This window comes from Eriocheir sinensis, chromosome 23 (assembly GCF_024679095.1).
Source record: "Eriocheir sinensis breed Jianghai 21 chromosome 23, ASM2467909v1, whole genome shotgun sequence".
In the NCBI taxonomy this organism is placed as follows: domain Eukaryota; kingdom Metazoa; phylum Arthropoda; class Malacostraca; order Decapoda; family Varunidae; genus Eriocheir; species Eriocheir sinensis.
The window spans coordinates 2291097-2313497 of record NC_066531.1 but is presented as its reverse complement, the minus strand read 5'-3'; the positions used below and the strand labels follow the sequence as shown (position 1 = coordinate 2313497).

The window sequence follows — 22401 nt, the reverse complement described above, 5'->3', positions numbered from 1 at the left end:
AGCCGCCGGTGTCGCCGCCACAACGCTCAGGCCGCCGCGGGTTTCTGAGGGACACACTGGCATAACAGAGGGAACACGTCACGTTCTCCTTACCGCCCCGACCTAAATCTATATATACCAAGTCAAGTCACTCTGCTTCAAAACTGCGACCGGTACGCGCAGGAGGCGGTTTGGGGGCGGAGCAGCGGGATGACGTCACTTGGAGCCAAAAAAAAAATACCCGCCAGTTCAGGGGTGACTAAAGTTGGGGCCGTGTGTGCACTCCGGATGTGCATTCTCGCCTTCTTTCACAGCGCGTTCAGGCAAGCCACTGACGGAAAAATATGTCTTTTTATTGTGCTATTGCGTGACTGTAATTTCAATGCCTACAAACGGCGGTGTGGGGTGTGAGGGAGGGCATGTTGAAGTGATTGATTTAAATTAGTCCGCCTTTCCTCGTTTTCTCTAAATCCCTGTTTCTACATTCTCTAGTTTGGCTCCAAGTAACGTCACGCATAAACCACGCCTCGGCCGTGTCTCCTCCCACAAACCTGCGTGTGACTTGACCTGGTGTATATAGACTTTGGCCCCGACACCCTGACCCCTGTTCCTCCACCGCTCACACTTCTAGTCAGCCTGCCCGTTCTGCTTTGTTATGTAGATTATTTTTCCCGGCTTCTGCCTCGGCCCGCCCTGAGCACAGCTTACTGCGAGGGTTGTAATAGTTAGCGGCTTAGCTTGACGCAGACTGGCTTCATGCGCTGGCCGGGTTTTTTTTTTTTTTTCTAAGCAAAGAAGAGAAAGCGGAAGTAGAAGAAGAAGAAGAAGAAGAAGAAGAAGAAGAAGAAGAAGAAGAAGAAGAAACAACAACAACAACAACAACAACAACAACAACAACAACAACAACAACAAGTAAAAGAAGAAGACGAAGAAAAAAAAATTAATATAAAAGCTAAATAAAAAAGGAAAAAGAAAAACCATAGAACAATTGCGTCGACAGCTTGAGAATGGTCCACGACTACCTACCTTACGATGACCACCAAGGCACAGCTCAACGGAAGCGAAATGAATGCCAGTGAGTGACAACACGTGAACTCCTGATTGTCGGCCTCAACTGAAAGCCTCCCTTCAGCGCTGCCGTCATGAGAGAACCCGGGGAGACACACCTGAACGCTTCGAGGCTCACACCCACAATGGATAAGGCTTCTGGTAGAGGTTAGGGGCATTTCCAAAGGTAGATTTATGAGCCTCGGGATAGACTGACAAGGCTTCTCTACCATGGTTGTGAAAAACGCTCATGATACCCGATAGCGTGTGGGCCTCATAGTCTCAAGCATTTAGGGGCTCCCACATCTGACAAGGCTTCCGTAGAGGTTCTGGGTATTTCAGTGGGTAGTTTTATGAGTCTTGTGATAGTTTGACCAGGCTTTGCACCGTGAACGGGATAAAACACTCAAGAGAGCCCGATTGATCACCTTTGTGGCATTGGGTAGTATTTGCTGTGAGGGTGAACACGGAGCAGTACTCAAGAGGCTCCAGAGAGTGGGGGACGGCGAGCCTGAAGATTCAGCACGGCGCATGCGCGTTCTGTATCGTCTCCGCCAGTTCTTCTCCCCCGCGCAGTTGCTATCCATATACAGGGGCCTTGTCCGCCCTCGTATGGAGTATGCATCTCACGCGTCGGGGGGCTCCACTCACACAGCTCTTCTGGACAGAGTGGAGTCTAAGGCTCTTCGTCTCATCAGCTCTCCTCCTCTTACTGATAGTCTTCTACCTCTTAAATTCCGCCGCCATGTTGCCTCTCTTTCTATCTTCTATCGATATTTTCACGCTGACTGCTCTTCTGAACTTGCTAACTGCATGCCTCCCCCCTCCCGCGGCCCCGCTGCACACGACTTTCTACTCATGCTCATCCCTATACTGTCCAAATTCCTTATGCAAGAGTCAACCAGCATCTTCACTCTTTCATCCCCATACTGTCCAAACCCCTTATGCAAGAGTTAACCAACATCTTCACTCTTTTATCCCTATACTGTCCAAACCCCTTATGCAAGGATTAACCAGCATCTTCACTCTTTTATCCCTATACTGTCCAAACCCCTTATGCAAGAGTTAACCAGCATCTTCACTCTTTCATCCCTATACTGTCCAAACCCCTTATGCAAGAGTCAACCAGCATCTTCACTCTTTCATCCCCATACTGTCCAAACCCCTTATGCAAGAGTTAACCAGCATCTTCACCCTTTCATCCCTATACTGTCCAAACCCCTTATGCAAGAATTAACCAGCATCTTCACTCTTTCATCCCTATACTGTCCAGACCCCTTATGCAAGAGTTAACCAGCATCTTCACTCTTTCATCCCTATACTGTCCAAACCCCTTATGCAAGAGTTAACCAGCATCTTCACTCTTTCATCCCTATACTGTCCAAACCCCTTATGCAAGAATTAACCAGCATCTTCACTCTTTCATCCCTATACTGTCCAGACCCCTTATGCAAGAGTTAACCAGCATCTTCACTCTTTCATCCCTCACGCTGGTAAACTCTGGAACAATCTTCATTCATCTGTATTTCCTCCTGCCTACGACTTGAACTCTTTCAAGAGGAGGGTATCAGGACACCTCTCCTCCCGAAACTGACCTCTCTTTCGGCCACCTCTTTGGATTCTTTTTAGGAGCAGCGAGTAGCGGGCTTTTTTATATTATTGTTTCCTTTTTTTGTGCCCTTGAGCTGTCTCCTTTGCTGTAAAAAAAAAAATCACCCCTCACCTGTGCTGTCAAGGTGTAAACTGTGAATACATCGGCTGAGGGCCACCCAACCCTTCCTGCATAACGTAACCTGCGGGATAGCAAATTCTCGCCATTGAAATAGTAACATATCGCCTCTCAAACAAGCGCTATGGTGAGTCTTTACGTTCGCATTTATAAACACCTTCGGCTCACTCACCAAATACTTCCTGAGGCCACAAATGAGAGTGTTTGTCGCATTCACGGTACATAAGCCTTGTCAAACTGTCATTAGGCTCAGAGAACTACCCATGGAAATACCCACAACCTCAACGAAAGCCTTATCAAATGTGTGTGTGTGTGTGTGTGTGTGTGTGTGTGTGTGTGTGTGTGTGTGTGTGTGTGTGTGTGTGTGTGAGCTCTGAAATGTTTGAGGATATGGATCTTAGTTTAATAGGACCGTAGTCTTCCGCCCATCGCCTTGTGTGTGTGTGTGTGTGTGTGTGTGTGTGTGTGTGTGTGTGTTTGAGAGGGGGAGAGAGAGATGCAGACCAATCCATAGACAGACAGATTCGAAACATATATACCCAACAAAACATAAATAAGTACTTAAGAGACAGAGAGAGGAGGAGGCTTGTATAGTGAGTGGAGGGAAGGGGTTAGCCAAGTCCACTGGGGCCCCCTATGTCGCCAGGTCCAGCAGGGTCGAGTGAGGCAGCAGAACAGGGGAAGATCTATGAGGGATGCTGGTGACAGGGGGAGGAGGGAAGGGGCTCAGGAGAAGGCTGGGAGGGAAGAGAACGGACAGGCAAGCTAAGAACAGGTCATAGGAGAGTGTTGTAGGCAGAGGGAATAGAGGCAAGAGAGAGAGAGAGAGAGAGAGAGAGAGAGAGAGAGAGAGAGAGAGAGAGAGAGATTTACATAGATTTACATAGATAACAACACCAAACAGACCCCATGGACCAGACTAGGTGGCCTGTCCTTAGATAGATAGACAGATAGATAGATAGATAGATAGATAGATAGAGAGAGAGAGAGAGAGAGAGAGAGAGAGAGAGAGAGAATTACATAGAATTACATAGATAAGACCAAACAGACCCCATGGACCAGACTAGGTGGCCTGTCCTTAGAGAGAGAGAGAGAGAGAGAGAGAGAGAGAGAGAGAGAGAGAGAGAGAGAGAGAGAGAGAGAGACGGCTGGACATCAAGGTCTATTTCACCAACATAAACAAAAAGAATGCTAGGAAGGATCACGTCGGAGCGTTGCACAAGGAGGAGGAAAAGTTGTGAGAGTGGTCGTAGGAGTGGGGGGGAGGGGGGAGTAGGGGCGGGGCGTGCGTCTGAGGGCTGGTGCAGGGGAGGGGTGGGGGAGGGGAGCGAGGGGAAGAGTATTAGCTCCCTCCTGGCGAAAGATGTTTAAAGTAGAGTGCCAGAGTTTGGTCTGAGCGCGGCAGCAGTGACCAGCGCGGACCAGAGAGCTGAGGTTGGCATTGTCAGATGCTCCCACCCCACACATCAACTGTTTCCAAAGGCCAAAAAAGAGGTTAATCGAGGTCTAATGAGTGTTTCTTTAGGTTCACGGTACAGAGGAAGGCTCACACTACCACCAGGGTCATAAAAGTACCCCTGGAAATGCCCCAAACTCCCACGAAAGACTAGTAAATTACGTGTTCTTGGGTGCAGAAATGTTTAAAAATATGGCCCTGAACCCGTGGCTGCAGCGGCTGGCGGCTGGCGGCGGGCTGCGCGGGGTGGCGGCGGCCTGGGCGCGGTGCTGGCGGGGTGACTCACTGGGAAATACCGAGCCAGGCCACTGCTCACAGGCCTTTCGGAATCGCTGTCCACACGCTGCTGGACACCCCCACCTGCAGCACCGTCCTCGCCTCCTCCTCGTCCCCTCCATTGCTGGGCGGCGGCGCGAGGCTGCTGCTGCACACGGGGAGCGGCGGAGGCTGCGGGTACACACTGGCAGCAGCAGCTTTGTGTGGCGCCCGTCTGACACGCCCCTCCCGCACGCAGCACACCGCCGCGCCGCTCCTCCCTCGCCTTGCCGCCACGCGCCGTTTAAACAATTTCAACCACCGTCACAAAGTTGTCCTGGACTCGCTCGTGACTGAGGAGGAACAGCGCCATGGGCTGAGCACGTGTGTCCAGGCCTGAGTCAGCCATCCATCGTGCCTTGGCGGAGGTGGCGGCGGCGGCGGCGGCTCGCATGGGCGCTGAGCTCGGCAGGCACTGGGGTCGACCCGCCTCCAAGGGAAAATTTTACCGAAGCAACACGTGAACGCGGACGAGGGTGGCTGGTGTGTGGTGTGGTTGTTGGTGTGGCTCTTGTGTAGTGACGGTGTGGGTCTGTGCTGCGGGGCGCCGGGAGGGCATGCAGCGACGAGCCCCCCAACACCCGCCCCGCCCGGAAGGTGGAGGACCCATCAGACAACCGCTTTGTACTGAACTGTAAAGTTGTTTGTGGTCGACGACGGAAGGGTGAGGCAGACACTCATGGTGACCCGGCGTGTGTGCGTGTGTGTGTGTGTGTGTGTGTGTGTGTGTGTGTGTGTGTGTGTTCATAAGCAAGGCGGTGTCAGTCCCTTGCGGTCGTATCATAAGACATTTCGCCGCCCAAGAACACGTATTTGACAAGGCTTTCGTAGGAGTTGTGGGCATTTCCAGGAGTAGTTTTATGACCCTGGTGGTAGTGTGACCCTTCCTCTGTACCGTGAACCTAGAAACACATATTTGACAAGACTTTCGTAGGAGTTGTGGGCATTTCCAGGGGTAGTTTTATGACCCTGGTGGTAGTTTGACCCTTCTTCTGTACCGTGAACCTAGAAACACATATTTGACAAGACTTTCGTAGGAGTTGTGGGCATTTCCAGGAGTAGTTTTATGACCCTGGTGGTAATGTGACCCTTCCTCTGTACCGTGAACCTGAAGAAACACTCATTAGAAACCGAGTGACCTCCTCTTTGACCTTTAGAAATAGCTGATGTGAGAACTGAAAGTGTCTTATAAAACCGATCTTTTATGTATTGATCAAATTGAACTTTCAGGTCATCGTGTTGTATCTTCCGTAGTGTTAGAGAACCAATTGATTAGTGTAGCTGTCATGACGACCCCCACCGCCTGCCCTGCCCAGTGGTTCGTCTGCCCCGCCCTCTACCCGCAGACCGACTTATCCCCCTCCGAGCACGCACACTTAAGCAATGTGTCGTCGGTATGATGTGTGGGGGACATAGTGTTGGTCGGGGCGCACACTAGGGACAGTGGAGCGGCTGATGAGGGTGGTGGTGACTGTGAACTCTCAGACGGTGCTTAGCGGGGCCGCGGGAGGCTGCAGGCGGAGGCAGCCGGGACCCGCTATCTGCCATGCCGCAACAGATGGCTCTCCGCCGGCCCCGAGGCTCAGAGGCACCAACCCTCTAGTGGCCGGGTTATGACCTCTGCCCGAGTCTTACGTTATCCAGTGGCCGCCTTATTAAATATTGATGAAGGACTATATGCCGGAGGAGAGGCGAAGAGTGTGTAATGGCTTGCTTCCCCTTCATGTGTCGACCGGCAGTCCTAGAAGAGGTAGGTTCCCCCACGTTAGGGTGCGGCCACACTACACGCGGTTTGCTGGGAGGGTGGAGGGTAGCGGGTTGCCTAGCGGGTCAGCGGGAAGAACAAACACATGTTATCTGACAGGAGTGGCCATACAGGACGCGGGTAGCGGGTTCCCTCCAAGCTTACCCGCTACCCGCGTCCTGTATGGCCACTCCTGTTAGATAATGTGGGTCCTATTATGAGATATTTCGCAGCCCAAGAACACATATTTGACAAGGCTTTCGTAGGAGTTGTGGGCATTTCCAGGGGTAGTTTTATGACCCTGGTGGTAGTCTCGGCTGACCCCCGCTTTGACCTTTAGAAATAGCTGATGTGATATGGGAGAGAGTCTTGTGATACCAGGCATATAGTTCGGTATTACAAAACAAATTCGGTTCTCACATCATCAATATCTAGAGGTCAAAGAATGGGTCAGTCAGATTCTTATGAGTGTTTCTTCAGGTTCACGGTACAGGAGGAGGGTCAGTCTACCACCAGGGTCATAAAACTACCCCTGGAAATGCCCACAACTCCTACGAAAGCCTTGTCAAATATGTGTTCTTGGGTGGCAAAATGTCTTGCAATCCGACCCTATGTGTTTGTTCAGCCTCTGACCCTCTACCCGACCAGCAGACCGCGTGCAGCCAACCCCCACGTTACCCCTTAAAGCATCTTCCCTCCGTCTCTGGAATTGAACCCCCACCCAACCCCCAACCCCCCACCCCCCCACCGGCCGAGGCTCCACAGCGGCCGCAAGTTACGAAGGTCCGCCGCGGCAGCCTCCAGCCAGCCAAGACGCGGCCGCTCACAGACCTCGCTGGCCCTTCGTAGTTGTTCCCTCCCTTCCCCTTCCCTTTCTTCCTCCTCCTCCTCCTCTTCCTCCTCTCCCCTCTTCTCCGTTGCCACCAGCCTCTTCTTCCTCCTCCTCCTCCTCCTCCTCCTCCTCCTCCTCCTCCTCCTCCTCCTCCTCCTCCTTCTCTATCATCTTCCTTTTCTTCCGTGTCTTCCTTATTTTCTTCTTCCTTTCCATTTTCTTCCTCGTAGTTTGTGCCAAGCAACTCCCCCTCCTCCTCCTCCTCCTCCTCCTCCTCCTCCTCCTCCTCCTCCTCCTCCTCCTCCTCCTCCTCTCCCAGCCCTTTCTCAAGCCCTGCCCGTCCCCGCCTTTACTTACTAAACAACCCTGCCTCACCGCAAGCTTGTTAAAACGTAGCAACCTTCGCCTAGATAAATATTATAAGAGTGATGCTTGGCTTACTGACCCGGGCGGCGAGGAAGCAGGTTAAAACAATGCATTTCTTAACAGCCTGGCGTTCTCCGTATAGGAACTCATATCGTGTAGAGAAGCAAGGTTTTCTGGGCCATTTTTAAGGTGGCGGTTGCTCCGAAACGCTGCAGGGTTGAGCCAGCAAGCACACGTATTGGACAAGGCTTTCGTAGGGGTTTGGAGCCATGACTCTGGTGGTAGTTTGAACCTAGAAGAACACATTTGAGAACCCGATTTAGAATACCAACTCACAGAAAGCATATTGTCAAACGCTTTAACACCTTAGTAACTTCTATTCAAAAGGGCTTTATTAGGGGTGGTTTCCTGACCCTGGCGGTAGATGAACAAGATTTCTGCGCCTCGAACGAAAAAGAACGCTCACTTGAAACTGTCCTGTCTTATCCGGGGCCTGTAAAAGGTCTTAGCGAGAGCCCGAATCGCTTGAGCATACGAGATATCCAGAGCCCATATTCTTAATGCATCAGCACCTCAGTATACGCCTATTTGGAAAGCCTTTTGTAGAAGTTGCTGGGCTTTCCATGGGGTGTTTTGTGACCCTGGTGATAGCTTTGGACGACTCTTCAGTATGGACGGGAAAAATCACCCAAGAATACCCGGTGAATCTCCCCTGTGGCTGTTTCCACGGGGTGTTTTGTGACCCTGGTGATAGCTATACCCGACTTCTGGACCTTGGACGGGAAAAATCACCCAGGCATACCCGGTGATTCTTCCCTGTGGTTAAGTTTCCACGGGGTGTTTTGTGACCCTGGTGATAGCTATACCTGACTTCTGGACCTTGAACGGGAAAAATCACCCAAGCATACCCTGTGAATCTCCCCTGTGGCTGTTCCCATGGGTGTTTTGTGACCCTGGTGATAGTTATACCCGACTTCTGGACCTTGGACGGGAAAAATCACCCAAGAATACCCGGTGAATCTCCCCTGTGACTAAGTTTCCACGGGGTGTTTTGTGACCCTGGTGATAGCTATACCCGACTTCTGGACCTTGGACGGGAGAAATCACCCAAGAATACCCGGTGAATCTCCCCTGTGACTAAGTTTCCACGGGGTGTTTTGTGACCCTGGTGATAGCTATACCCGACTTCTGGACCTTGGACGGGAAAAATCACCCAGGCAAACCCGGTGAATCTCCCCTGTGGCTAAGTTTCCATGGGTGTTTTGTGACCCTGGTGATAGCTTTACCCGACTTCTGGACCTTGAACGGGAAAAATCACCCAAGAATACCCTGTGAATCTCCCCTGTGGCTAAGTTTCCATGGGGTGTTTTGTGACCCTGGTGATAGCTATACCCGACTTCTGGACCTTGGACGGGAAAAATCACCCAAGCATACCCTGTGAATCTCCCCTGTGGCTGTTCCCATGGGTGTTTTGTGACCCTGGTGATAGCTTTACCCGACTTCTGGACCTTGAACGGGAAAAATCACCCAAGAATACCCGGTGAATCTCCCCTGTGGCTAAGTTTCCACGGGTGTTTTGTGACCCTGGTGATAGCTTTACCCGACTTCTGGACCTTGGACGGGAAAAATCACCCAAGAATACCCGGTGAATCTCCCCTGTGGCTAAGTTTCCATGGGGTGTTTTGTGACCCTGGTGATAGCTATGGACGACTCTTCAGTATGGACGGGAAAAATCACCCAAGAATACCCGGTGAATCTCCCCTGTGGCTGTTTCCATGGGTGTTTTGTGACCCTGGTGATAGCTATACCCGACTTCTGGACCTTGGACGGGAAAAAACACCCAAGAATACCCGGTGAATCTCCCCTGTGGCTGTTTCCATGGGTGTTTTGTGACCCTGGTGATAGTTATGCCTGACTTCTGGACCTTGGACGGGAAAAACCACCCAAGAATACCCGGTGAATCTTCCCTGTGGCTAAGTTTCCATGGGTGTTTTGTGACCCTGGTGATAGCTATACCCGACTTCTGGACCTTGAACGGGAGGAATCACCCAAGAATACCCGGTGAATCTCCCCTGTGGCTGTTTCCATGGGTGTTTTGTGACCCTGGTGATAGCTATACCCGACTTCTGGACCTTGGACGGGAAAAACCACCCAAGAGAACCCGGTGGGAGCCCGATACGTTTGAGAATTTTGACCCAGGGAAGTTGAGGAAGGAAGGAGCCTTGATTAAAAAAGAAATACACGGGGAATTTTAAAACGAAAAACACATTAGTACCCCTTCGCTAAAACCTTATTATAGTTTTCTTTCTTTGATTAATGGTTAGTATTGCCCTTACGATGAACACAATTTGGGTAGAAAGAAAACTAAAGGTCTCTTCCATTCATATCGACCCAAAACACGAGGAATTGTAAAACGAAAAACACATTAGTACCCCATCGCTAAAACCTTATTATAGTTTTCTTTGATTAACTGTTAGTATTGCCCTTACGATGAACACAATTTGGGTAGAAAGAAAACTAAAGGTCTCATCCATTCATATCGACCCAAAACACGAGAAATCGGAAGAAACGAGAAACACATTAGTACCCCATCGCTAAAACCTTATTATAGTTTTCTTTCTTTGATTAAATGTTAGTATCGCCCTTACGATGAACACAATTTGGGTAGAAAGAAAACTGTAGGACTCTTTCATTCATATCGACCCAAAACACGAGAAATCGGAAGAAACGAAAAACACATTAGTACCCCATCGCTAAAACCTTATTATAGTTTTCTTTGATTAACTGTTAGTATCGCCCTTACGATGAACACAATTTGGGTAGAAAGAAAACTGTAGGATTCTTTCATTCATATCGACCAAAAACACGAGAAATCGGAAGAAACGGAAAACACATTAGTACCCCTTCGCTAAAACCTTATTATAGTTTTCTTTGATTAACGGTTAGTATCGCCCTTACGATGAACACAATTTGGGTAGAAAGAAAACTGTAGGACTCTTTCATTCATATCGACCCAAAACACGAGGAATTGTAAAACGAAAAACACATTAGTACCCCATCGCTAAAACCTTATTATAGTTTTCTTTGATTAACTGTTAGTATTGCCCTTACGATGAATACAATTTGGGTAGAAAGAAAACTGTAGGTCTCTTTCATTCATATCGACCAAAAACACGAGGAATTGTAAAACGAAAAACACATTAGTACCCCATCGCTAAAACCTTATTATAGTTTTCTTTGATTAACGGTTAGTATTGCCAGTGTGACGGAGATGAGCACGGAGGCCACGCGCAGCTGTACCTTTACCTGAGTGAATGTAGAGCTCACCTGTAACTCTTCAAGTCTTCCATTCCCTTCCCTCAAAGTCTCAACGGCTCAGTAAAAAAAAAAAATACGAGTTTATGGATATTTTTTTTTCCCATTGAATATTTAATAAGAGTTGGTAGACACATTTCCTCTGATGCTGTCTGGTGTTGTTTTGATTTTCTTTGTTTGTTTTTGGTGTTTTTTTAAGTATTTACTCGTTTTCTGATTTGAAGTATCTTGTGTGTGTGTGTGTGTGTGTGTGTGTGTGTGTGTGTGTGTGTGTGTGTATGTGTGTGTGCGTGTGTGTCTTTTTCATCTTCTTTTTCATGTCCATTTTCTTCTTTTTCATCTTCTTTTTCCTTCCTGTCCTATTTTCTTCATTTCCTAATTTCCTTCCCCTCCTTTCTAATTTTCTACGGCTTTTTCCTTCTCCTTTCCATCCTTCTCGACCTCCCTTCTTCTCTCTTTCCTTCTCCTTTCTTCCTTTCCTTCTATTTTCCTTTCTTTTTCTTGTATTATTTTTTCTGTTCCATGTTTTCCTTTTCACACACGAGCGATGTCGATGCTTTGGGAGGCACCGATGTCTTCCTAAAGGAGTGTGTGTGTACCCTGCTCTCTCTCTCTCTCTCTCTCTCTCTCTCTCTCTCTCTCTCTCTCTCTCTCTCTCTCTCTCTCTCTCTCTCTCTCTCTCTCTCTATAGCTCTCTCTCGCTCTCTCTCCTAGTGTGTGTGTGTGTGCTCGAAACATCACAAGTCCAAACTGCTCCTCTGTATTTCCTTCCTTAATTCTGGAGGGAGGCAAAGTAAGGTTAGTGGTCTCAGGGAAGGGTAGACGATGGTATTGGCGGGGCGGGGCGGTACACTTAAAGGGGATACACATATTTGACAAGGCTTTCGGAGGCGTTGCGGGCATTGCATAGGGTAGTTTTATGACCCTGGTGGTAGTTTGACCCTTCTTCTGTACCGTGAACCTAAAGAAATACATATTCAACAAGGCTTTCCTAGGAGTTGTGGGCATTGCATTGGGTAGTTTTATGACCCTGGTGGTAGTGTGACCCTTCTTCTGCACCGTGAACCTGAAGAAATACATATTCGACAAAGCTTTCATAGGCGTTGTGGGCTTTGCATAGGGTAGTTTTATGACCCTGGTGGTAGTTTGACCCTTCTTCTGTACCGTGATGTATTTTTTTCCTCTTTTTCCCTGTTTTTTCCTCTTTTTTCCCTCATTTTCCTCTTTTTCCTCATTTTCCTCTATTTTCCCTGTTTTTTCCTCTTTTCCCTTTTTTTCCTCTTTTTCCCTGTTTTTTCTTCTTTTCTCCCTGTTTTTTCCTCTTTTTCCCTGTTTTTTCCTCTTTTTTCCCTGTTTTTTCCTCTTTCCCTGTTTTTTCTCTTTTTTTCCGTTTTTTCCTCTTTTTTCCCTGTTTTTTCCTCTTTCCCTGTTTTTTCTCTTTTTTTCCGTTTTTTCCTCTTTTTCCCTGTTTTTTCCTCTTTTTTCCCTGTTTTTTCCTCTTTCCCTGTTTTTTCTCTTTTTTTCCCTGCTTTTTCCTCTTTTTCCCTGTTTTTTCCTCTTTTTTCCCTCATTTTCCTCTTTTTCCTCATTTTTTCCTCATTTTCCTCATTTTTTCCCTCATTTTCCTCTTTTTTCCCTCATTTTCCTCTTTTTTCCCTGTTTTTCTTCTCTCTTTCCCTCATTTTCCTCATTCTTTCCCTCATTTTTCTCTCTGTCACGCTCCTGAGAAGGCAGGGGGACTCCTACGAAGCTCATGGCCAGAGCAAGTCGGTGGCTCCTGCTTGGATACTAGGGGGCGGCTTAGGTTTGGCGAGGCAACGCCCTCTGTGTGTGTGTGTGTGTGTGTGTGTGTGTGTGTGTGTGTGTGTGTGTCTGTCTGTCTGTCTGTCTGTCTGTCTGTCTGTCTGTCTGTCTGTCTGTCTCTCTCTCTCTCTCTCTCTCTCTCTCTCTCTCTCTCTCTCTCTCATTAACTACTTTAACGATACGTATAGATGAATCTTGTTATTGGGGACCAGGAGACAGATTTTGGGTCGGAAGTAAATATAAGATTTTAAGTACGACAATCTGGCAACGTTTTTTATTTTTTATTTTTTATTTTTTTTACGTCTCCGCCTATAGCTCCGGTAGGCTTGCTTGATGTGCCTGGATGGTGTTCAGCCCCGGTCCGTCATGGCGCAGGCAAGTGTTTATAGTGGCGCCATCTTCTCTTGGCTCATGCTGCCCCCCGGAACTCCTCCTTGATTCACTTGGACGGTTTCCTCTAGAGTCCGGGTTGATGGGTGGTCTTCAGGACAGCATGTGGGTAGTTTTAAGCCACTCGGCGGTGACTGAAAAATCCCAGGTGGTAGCGTCGTCCATCACGCGGTGAATGTGGGCCCAGCACGCTACCACTCAGCCATCGCCTACCCTGGTGCCTCAAAGTATAGGCCTGGCTGTATGTATCGAGTTATCCACTGAGGGGAGAGAGAGAGGGAGGGAGAGGAAGAAATGGAGGGAAAAAAATATATAAACAAAAATGAGAGTTTATATATTAATTATCAATTTTAACCACTTTTCTTTTGCGACAGAGGTGCCTTGAACGATCTCGTAGCACGCGCGCACAGAGACTCCCTCCGTGCGTGTCACTAAAATGCCTGGAGAACAGAACGACCCTCCCATCCTCTTCCTCTTCCTTTCTTCTTCTCCTTCTCCTATTCCTCTTCCTCCTCATTCTTGTCCTTCCTCTCCTGGGGGGCTTCGTGGTGCAGTGGTTAGCACACTCGGCTCACAATCGAGAGAGCCTGGGTTCGATTCCCGGGCGGAGTGGAAAAACTTGGGCGGCTTTTCCGATACCCTACACCCCTCTCCACCCAGCAGTGAATGGGTACCAGGTATTAATCGGGGGTTGTGTCCCGTCTCCTGGGGTCTGTTCCCTTCTCCTATAACTCCTTCCCCTTCTGTCTCTCTCCGGCATATGACCACAGATGTTGCGCCGACTAAACGAAACTTTCCAACTGTTCCCTTCTCCTATAATTCCTTCCCCTTCTGTCTCTCTCCGGCATATGACCACAGATGTTGCGCCGACTAAACGAAACTTTCCAACTTCCTCTCCTTCTCTATTCACACTCATTAACCACCCCCATCTTCCTCCCTTCACTAATTTCTCGTCCCGCGCTGCACGGCTATTTCTCATAACACTATTTCGTGGTTTTAATATCCCTTTCCCTCACTAGAATTCCTCTCCTCTTCCTGCCCTCTCTCCCCTCTTCCCTCCCCACTCTCCCTCACCCCTGTTTCTCCACCCCTACCCCTTCCTCCCCCTTTCCTCCCCTAATTGAATTCCTGGTTGTGAATGAAGTCTCGGTTAGATTGAGAACACCGGATGACTTAGACTCCCAGACCACTTTTTATATTCTTTTACATGTTAATTTTCCATGTCTGTTTCTTTTACTCTGGTGTTTTCTTCTTCTTCCTCCTCCTCCTCCTCCTCTTCTTCCTCGTTTTCTTTCATTATCTTGCCGGTTCTTGTGTGTGTGTGTGTGTGTGTGTGTGTGTGTGTGTGTGTGTGTGTGTGTGTGTGTGTGTCTGTCTGTCTGTCTGTCTGTCTGTCTGTCTGTCTCTCTCTCTCTCTCTCTCTCTCTCTCTCTCTCTCTCTCAAAAAAAAACATCACTTTCTCTCTCGTCATATTATCGCGGTTCCTATTTTTCGTCTTTCCCAACATCTTGCAATTTTTTCTCCTTTAAACACATTCCATTTGCTCTTTCTCTAATTATCTTCCGTGACGATCCTTCTTCTGTCTCCTCTAGGTCAGCTCATCCCCCTCCTTCCCTCCTGCATTTCCCCCCCGAACGCTATAGGCTCCGGCAAGGGTATGAGAGCGCACAGACGGGCCTAGACTTGGGTACATTAGGGCCGCAGAGAGAGAAGCTGCTGAGCCCATATTCCCAGACGATTCGGGGCATACTCACACACTCACATTGGATAAGCCTTTCGTTGAGGTTGTGGTGGGTATTTCCTTGGGTAGTTTTATGAGTCTTGTGATAGTTTGACAAAGGTTCTACACTCATGAGACCCGACCAATCTCCTTCGTGGCCTTGGGAAAAAATGATTCTGAGAGCTGAAACCCACATTGGATAAGGCTTTCGTTGAGGTTGTAGTGGGTACTTTCATGCTACAATTCAATGGAGAAAAATGTAAAGTCCTGCATCTTGGGAGGGGATATCCAGCACACCAATACCACATGGGAAACACTCCACTATCCACCACAGAGGCAGAGAAAGACCTGGGAGTGTATGTTACCAGGCTACCAGTGAAGGGATATCCAGCATATCAATACCACATGGGAAACACTCCACTATCCACCACAGAGGCAGAGAAAGACCTGGGAGTGTATGTTACCAGGCTACCAGTGAAGGGATATCCAGCACACCAATACCACATGGGAAACACTCCACTATCCACCACAGAGGCAGAGAAAGACCTGGGTGTATATTACCAGGCTACCAGTGAAGGGATATCCAGCACACCAATACCACATGGGAAACACTCCACTATCCACCACAGAGGCAGAGAAAGACTTGGGAGTGTATGTTACCAGGCTACCAGCGAAGGGATATCCAGCACACCACCACGTGGGAAACACTCCACTATCCACCACAGAGGCAGAGAAAGACCTGGGAGTGTATGTTACCAGGCTACCAGTGAAGGGATATCCAGCACACCAATACCACATGGGAAACACTCCACTATCCACCACAGAGGCAGAGAAAGACCTGGGAGTGTATGTTACCAGGCTACCAGTGAAGGGATATCCAGCACACCAATACCACATGGGAAACACTCCACTATCCACCACAGAGGCAGAGAAAGACCTGGGAGTGTATGTTACCAGGCTACCAGTGAAGGGATATCCAGCACACCAATACCACATGGGAAACACTCCACTATCCACCACAGAGGCAGAGAAAGACCTGGGAGTGTATGTTACCAGGCTACCAGTGAAGGGATATCCAGCACACCAATACCACATGGGAAACACTCCACTATCCACCACAGAGGCAGAGAAAGACATGGGAGTGTATGTTTCCAGGCTACCAGTGAAGGGATATCCAGCACACCAATACCACATGGGAAACACTCCACTATCCACCACAGAGGCAGAGAAAGACCTGGGAGTGTATGTTTCCAGGCTACCAGTGAAGGGATATCCAGCACACCAATACCACATGGGAAACACTCCACTATCCACCACAGAGGCAGAGAAAGGCCTGGGAGAGTATGTTTCCAGGCTACCAGTAAAGGCTAAATCCGTCCCAATTGCAGCGGACAGGTTAACCGCCCCTTTTAGCGTAGAAGAAGAATGTTTCCTAAGTTTAGCGCGTGCCAAGTCACGGGTCGCGTTCCCTCACGTGCAGCGTTTTTGAGTCGGAAATGCTTCACATCGTTGCGTGATTCACTTGGCTTGTATCAGCAGGGAGGGACACAGAAGACGGGGCAGCGCCGAGTGACCGAGTCGAGTAGAAACAGCAGGGTGGAGGCAACGTCCTGCTGACCTAACCAGCAGCCCGGACCACTTAGGTGAGATCGACCTGCTGGGCGTGCTTCAAAAGGCCTTGTGTCGCCATCCAATCACGGGAATTGACGATTTTACAAATATTATGCTCATAGGCCTATATGTATGTATGTATGTATGTATGTAGGTCTGTATGTGTGTGTGTGTGTGTGTGTGTGTGTGTGAGAGAGAGAGAGAGAGAGAGAGAGACACACACACACACACACACACACACACACACACACACACACACACACACACACACACACACACACACACACACACACACACACACACATACATACATACGCACTATTGTAGGAATTTTACATGGGCGTGTAGTGAGGGAGAGAATTGTGTCATTAGGTAAATCTTAAAGCTGCGTGCCCCCCCGCGTCTCATGGAAACCTTTTGCTAGTGAGGTCAGTCCGCGGCCTGTGAGCAATGCGTCGGGGCTCGCGGGGCGCTGCTCAGGTGACGCCCGCTACGCCGCGCCGCGCATGTCATGGACCGCTGAGGCCCTCCCTGCTACACTCCCTCCAGCACGCGTCGGAGGCCACATCTGATGGTTCCTGGGGGGCGGGGGAAGGGCGGGAAGGCTCTTCACAACCCCTTATTACAAACCCACACGTGCTAGGCCTGTAGTAATTGCTTGACACTCTATAACAGCTATTTTTTTAACTTCTAAAAGATGTAGGTCAGCCGGGCGGTGTGACATCCCCTTGGTGCCTCCCCACAGCCTACTCTTTCAAGTTCAACACCTAAGTTTTTTCCCAACCACAACATCCCTACCTTTCCTCCCCTGGGACCTCCGTGGTGTAGTGGTTAGCACGCCTAGCTACGAATTCATGGGTCCTGGTTCAAGCACCTCACCCAGCTAGTCGGATTAGTCGCTAAATTTTACCTGGAGAAAACTGGGGAAGGTTCACTGTGATAACCCGGGTGTCCCATGTGCCTAGTGACCCGGGGTGATAGGATCTTACCCCCCATAACTATACAAGGGCTAACAAGGCGGAGATATTGAAAGGAACATAGTCTCTCTCTCTCTCTCTCTCTCTCTCTCTCTCTCTCTCTCTCTCTCTCTCTCTCTCTCTCTCTCTCTCTCTCTCTCTCTCTCTCTCTCTCTCTCTCTCTCTCTCTCTCTCTCTCTCTCTCTCTCTCTCTCTCTCTCTCTCCCCCCCCCCCCAAGCGCAGGTCGGTGTCATCAACTCACATATGTAGGCCACTCATTCTTGCGTAGATCAATATTCCCAGCGTAACATTACCTGCACTTATTCATGTAGGAGAGAGAGAGAGAGAGAGAGAGAGAGAGAGAGAGAGAGAGAGGGAGAGGGAGAGAGCGGGTAGGGTGCTTAGAGTTGAAAATACATGGCAGTTTTCGTGCATAGAAATAAGTTCATGTTGATTTCCCGTTTCTTGTGCAGGCGACGCGCGTTCTGCCGCCTCAGTGACGGGGCCGCCTTGCCGTGGGTAGCAGGGAAGGGTCATAGTAGCCTCAAGTCTATATATACCAAGTCAAGTCACTCTGCTTCAAAACTGCGACCGGTACGCGCAGGAGGCGGTTTTGGGGCGGAGCAGCGGGATGACGTCACTTGGAGCCAAAAAAATAATACCCGCCGGTTCAGGGGTGACTAAAGTTGGGGCCGTGTGTGCACTCTGGATGTACATTCTCGCCATCTTTCACAGCGCGTTCAGGCAAGCCACTGACGAAAAAAATGTCTTTTTATTGTGCTATTGCGTGACTGTAATTCCAATGCCTACAAACGGCGGTGTGGGGTGTGAGGGAGGGCATGTTGAAGTGATTGATTTAAATTAGTCCGCCTTTCCTCGTTTTCTCTAAATCCCTGTTTGTACATTCTCTAGTTTGGCTCCAAGCAACGTCACGCATAAACCACGCCTCGGCCGTGTCTCCTCCCACAAACGTGCGCGTGACTTGACTTGGTATATATAGACATTGGTAGCAGCTGCAGCGGCAAGACCCCGGCGTGCCTTCTCTTCGATTCCCAAAGCTCTGCACAATGCGTTGGGGGGCGGGAGGCAAAGTTAATAAGCATTCTTGGATTTGGAATTTTTATTTATGCGCATTTGTGTGCCGGCACTCGCGCCCTCGTACACCCGAGCAGACTTTTGAAGCTGCACTACCGCCCGCTCCACGCCTCCCGGGCCGCGCTAGGCTGGCAACACTCAGCCACTGCAAGCCCTAACCCGCCACGCCCCCTCATGGCTCCCCCTCACAACGCCCTACCACCCCCCCTCTCTCTCTCTCTCACGCATGTCATACTATGTTCTGCCGACCTTTCCCAGAGTCGAATCATTTGTGTGTCAGCCTCTGTACCCTCCCTGACCAGTCCCCGCCCTTCCTTCCCTCTGGACTGCCCTGGACCCCCCCGCCTTCAGCCTGGACCGTACCTGCCGTTCAGACCCTGACTTCCACCTCCTCCCTAGCTGCAGTGGTATCTGTGTTGTTGTTGTTGAGCTTGTTATGAGACTTTGAGAGCGGCTGTCACACACGCCGGCCACAATCTTGATCTCGCCAGGTTCTAGTCAGGCTCTTCTGTCCTTGTTTCTCGGGTCGACGGCAGGCGGCCTCTGGATCCTGCCATCAGCCCAGGCCAGGCGCACCCCTCTCGCCCCGTGGAACCTCCTGACCCTCCACGTAACACTCCATGGGTCGTATATTAAGACATTTCGCCGCCCAAGAACACATATTTGACAAGGCTTTCGTAGGAGTGGTGGGCATTTCCAGGGGTAGTTTGATGACCCTGGTGGTAGTCTGACCCTTCCTCTGTACCGTGAACCTAGAAACACATATTTGTCAAGGCTTTCGTAGGAGTGGTGGGCATTTCCAGGGGTAGTTTTATGACCCTGGTGGTAGTCTGACCCTTCCTCTGTACCGTGAACCTAGAAACACCTATTTGACAAGGCTTTCGTAGGTGTGGTGGGCATTTCCAGGGGTAGTTTTATGACCCTGGTGGTAGTGTGACCCTTCTTCTGTACCGTGAACCTAGAAACACCTATTTGACAAGGCTTTCGTAGGAGTTGTGGGCATTTCCAGGGGTAGTTTTATGACCCTGGTGGTAGTGTGACCCTTCTTCTGTACCGTGAACCTAGAAACACCTATTTGACAAGGCTTTCGTAGGAGTTGTGGGCATTTTCAGGGGTAGTTTTATGACCCTGGTGGTAGTGTGACCCTTCCTCTGTACCGTGAACCTAGAAACACCTATTTGACAAGGCTTTCATAGGAGTGGTGGGCATTTCCAGGGGTAGTTTTATGACCCTGGTGGTAGTGTGACCCTTCCTCTGTACCGTGAACCTAAAGAAACACTCATTAGAACCCGATTGACCCCCTCTTTGACCTTTAGAAATAGCTCATGTGATATACCAACCCATGACTCTCCTAAACCATAACACTGACCCCCATATAACACATTCAGTCATAGCCCAACTTGTGATGTAATTCTTGTCATTTTATTTTGTTGTTATTGTGTCTTGTGGGTCACCTTGCATGCCGGCCAGCTGACGCCACAGACTCTCCCCGCCAGCGTTGCCAAAGTATCGTACTCATCGCATTTCATTTCCGTAGTTGCTGAACGATAACTATCAAAACAAGAACGAAAAACATCAATCCTCAACAGTTTTAGACCTAACTTTGATTTTCTCACGTTACTTGTCTAGGTACGAGAGTTTGAGGCATAAAAATAATAGATACGATATGTGGTCAATACGATAACTTTGATTTTCTCACGTTACTTGTCTTGGTACGAGAGTTTGAGGCATAAAAATGATAGATACGATATGTGGTTAATACGATAACTTTGATTTTCTCACGTTACTGTCTTGGTACGAGAGTTTGAGGCATAAAAATAATAGATACGATATGTGGTTAATACGATAACTTTGATTTTCTCACGTTACTTGTCTTGGTACGAGAGTTTGAGGCATAAAAATGATAGATACGATATGTGGTTAATACGATAACTTTGATTTTCTCACGTTACTGTCTTGGTACGAGAGTTTGAGGCATAAAAATGATAGATACGATATGTGGTTAATACGATAACTTTGATTTTCTCACGTCACTTGTCTAGGTACGAGAGTTTGATAGATACGATGTGTGGTTAATACGATAACTTTGATTTTCTTACGTTACTGTCTTGGTACGAGAGTTTGAGGCATAAAAATGATAGATACGATATGTGGCTAATACGATAACTTTGACTTTCTCACGTTACTTGTCTAGGTACGAGAGTTTGAGGCATAAAAATGTGGTTAATACGATAACTTTGATTTTCTCACGTTACTTGTCTAGGTACGAGAGTTTCAGGCATAAAAATAATAGATACGATATGTGGTTAATACGATAACTTTGATTTTCTCACGTTACTTGTCAAGGTACGAGAGTTTCAGGCATAAAAATGATAGATACGATATGTGGTTAATACGATAACTTTGATTTTCTCACATTACTTGTCTGGGTACGAGAGTTTCAGGCATAAAAATGATAGATACGATATGTGGTTAATACGATAACTTTGATTTTCTCACGTTACTTGTCTTGGTACGAGAGTTTGAGGCATAAAAATAATAGATACGATATGTGGTTAATACGATAACTTTGATTTTCTCACGTCACTTGTCTAGGTACGAGAGTTTGATAGATACGATGTGTGGTTAATACGATAACTTTGATTTTCTCACGTTACTTGTCTGGGTACGAGAGTTTGATAGATACGATATGTGGTTAATACGATAACTTTGATTTTCTCACGTTACTTGTCTGGGTACGAGAGTTTGATAGATACGATGTGTGGTTAATACGATAACTTTGATTTTCTCACGTTACTGTCTGGGTACGAGAGTTTCAGGCATATAAATAATAGATACGATATGTGGTTAATACGATACTTTGGCAATGCTGCAGTCCCCGCCCCGTTGCCAGTGCCCCGCCCGCTGACTCTTGGTGTTTTCCACAGGAGGGATCCAATGGTGTGGGGGCCGAGCTGGCAGCGTCGCCACGGAGGCAGGTGGCCGGACCTTCCCGTGGCAGAGACCCTCCAAGCATGGTCGTCCAGGGAGACTTCCGCAAGGTGAGTGTACGATGATCTTCAGAGTTGTTGTTGTTTTTTTACATACAGGAGACAGCTCAAGGGCTCAAAAAAAGTAAACAATAATATAAAAAAGCCCGCTACTCGCTGCCCCTAAAAAAGAATCCAAAGAGGTGGCCGAAAGAGAGGTCAATTTCGGGAGGAGAGATGACCTGATACCCTCCTCGTGAAAGAGTTCAAGTCGTAGGCAGGAGGAAATACAGATGAAGGGAGATTGTTCCAGAGTTTACCAGCGTGAGGGATGAAAGAGTGAAGATGCTGGTTAACTCTTGCATAAGGGGTTTGGACAGTATAGGGATGAAAGAGTGAAGATGCTGGTTAACTCTTGCATGAGGGGTTTGGACAGTATAGGGATGAAAGAGTGAAGACGCTGGTTAACTCTTGCATAAAGGGTTTGGACAGTATTGGGATGAAAGAGTGAAGATGCTGGTTAACTCTTGCATAAGGGATTTGGACAGTATAGGGATGAAAGAGTGAAGATGCTGGTTAACTCTTGCATAAGGGATTTGGACAGTATAGGGATGAAAGAGTGAAGATGCTGGTTAACTCTTGCATAGGGGGTTTGGACAGTATAGGGATGAGCATGAGTAGAAAGTCGTGTGCAGCGGGGCCGCGGGAGGGGGGGAGGCATGAGTTAGCAAGTTCAGAAGAGCAGTCAGCGTGAAAATATCGATAGAAGATAGAAAGAGAGGCAACATGGCGGCGGAATTTAAGAGGTAGAAGACTATCAGTACGGGGCGATATGAAGTCACTGTCTGAGTACTTTCTTTACAAATACATAACTTACAGAACTCGGGAAGGCCAGAGATCTTAGTGCTGGCATGAGGCTTTTCAATGTGCATCAAAGTTACTGCCTCGGATAAAGCTGTGTCGCTGTAAGGGTGGGAAGAACACTCTCCTTTAGGGGTGAGGGACCAGCCGCGCCAATGATGTCAGGTGGGAATGGTGACCAGATCCTGATGAGAGCTCACAGATGTGCACT

The 22401-nt window shown here is 48.5% G+C and overlaps 2 protein-coding genes and 1 long non-coding RNA gene across 18 annotated transcripts in view; 1 reads left to right on the top strand and 2 right to left on the bottom strand.

The window, feature by feature from the left end:
• The window catches only part of LOC127002384 (rho GTPase-activating protein 100F-like), a 233284-nt gene that overhangs the window by 145448 nt on the left and 65435 nt on the right, over nt 1-22401 (top strand). For 11 of the 12 annotated variants that reach the window (XM_050868259.1, XM_050868260.1, XM_050868256.1 and 8 more), the window contains one exon: nt 21288-21401. In XM_050868259.1, coding sequence (XP_050724216.1) covers nt 21288-21401 — 114 coding nt within the window. Of the gene's footprint in view, nt 1-5673; nt 6277-21287; nt 21402-22401 lie in introns of those variants that run through there. The other variant, XM_050868261.1, reaches the window with a different exon arrangement.
• The window catches only part of LOC127002403 (uncharacterized), a 134043-nt gene that overhangs the window by 53145 nt on the left and 58497 nt on the right, over nt 1-22401 (bottom strand). For all 3 annotated transcript variants that reach the window (XR_007756155.1, XR_007756154.1, XR_007756153.1), the window contains exon 2: nt 19216-19431. This is a non-coding gene — a long non-coding RNA (uncharacterized LOC127002403). The remainder of the gene's footprint in view (nt 1-19215; nt 19432-22401) is intronic.
• Nucleotides 14749-16315, bottom strand: LOC127002401 (uncharacterized). Of its 3 annotated transcripts, XM_050868298.1 has the most exons (3): nt 15437-16270; nt 15145-15243; nt 14749-15045 (listed from the first exon to the last, which is right to left on the bottom strand). In XM_050868298.1, exons 1-3 carry the CDS (start codon nt 15988-15990, stop codon nt 14790-14792), a joined length of 909 nt encoding a protein of 302 aa, XP_050724255.1. In that variant the 5' UTR covers nt 15991-16270; the 3' UTR covers nt 14749-14789. The 3 variants fall into 3 exon arrangements, 1 of the variants encoding a protein (XP_050724255.1); XR_007756144.1 differs by lacking the exon at nt 15145-15243 and having other exon boundaries at nt 15437-16315; XR_007756145.1 differs by lacking the exon at nt 15145-15243 and having other exon boundaries at nt 15536-16315.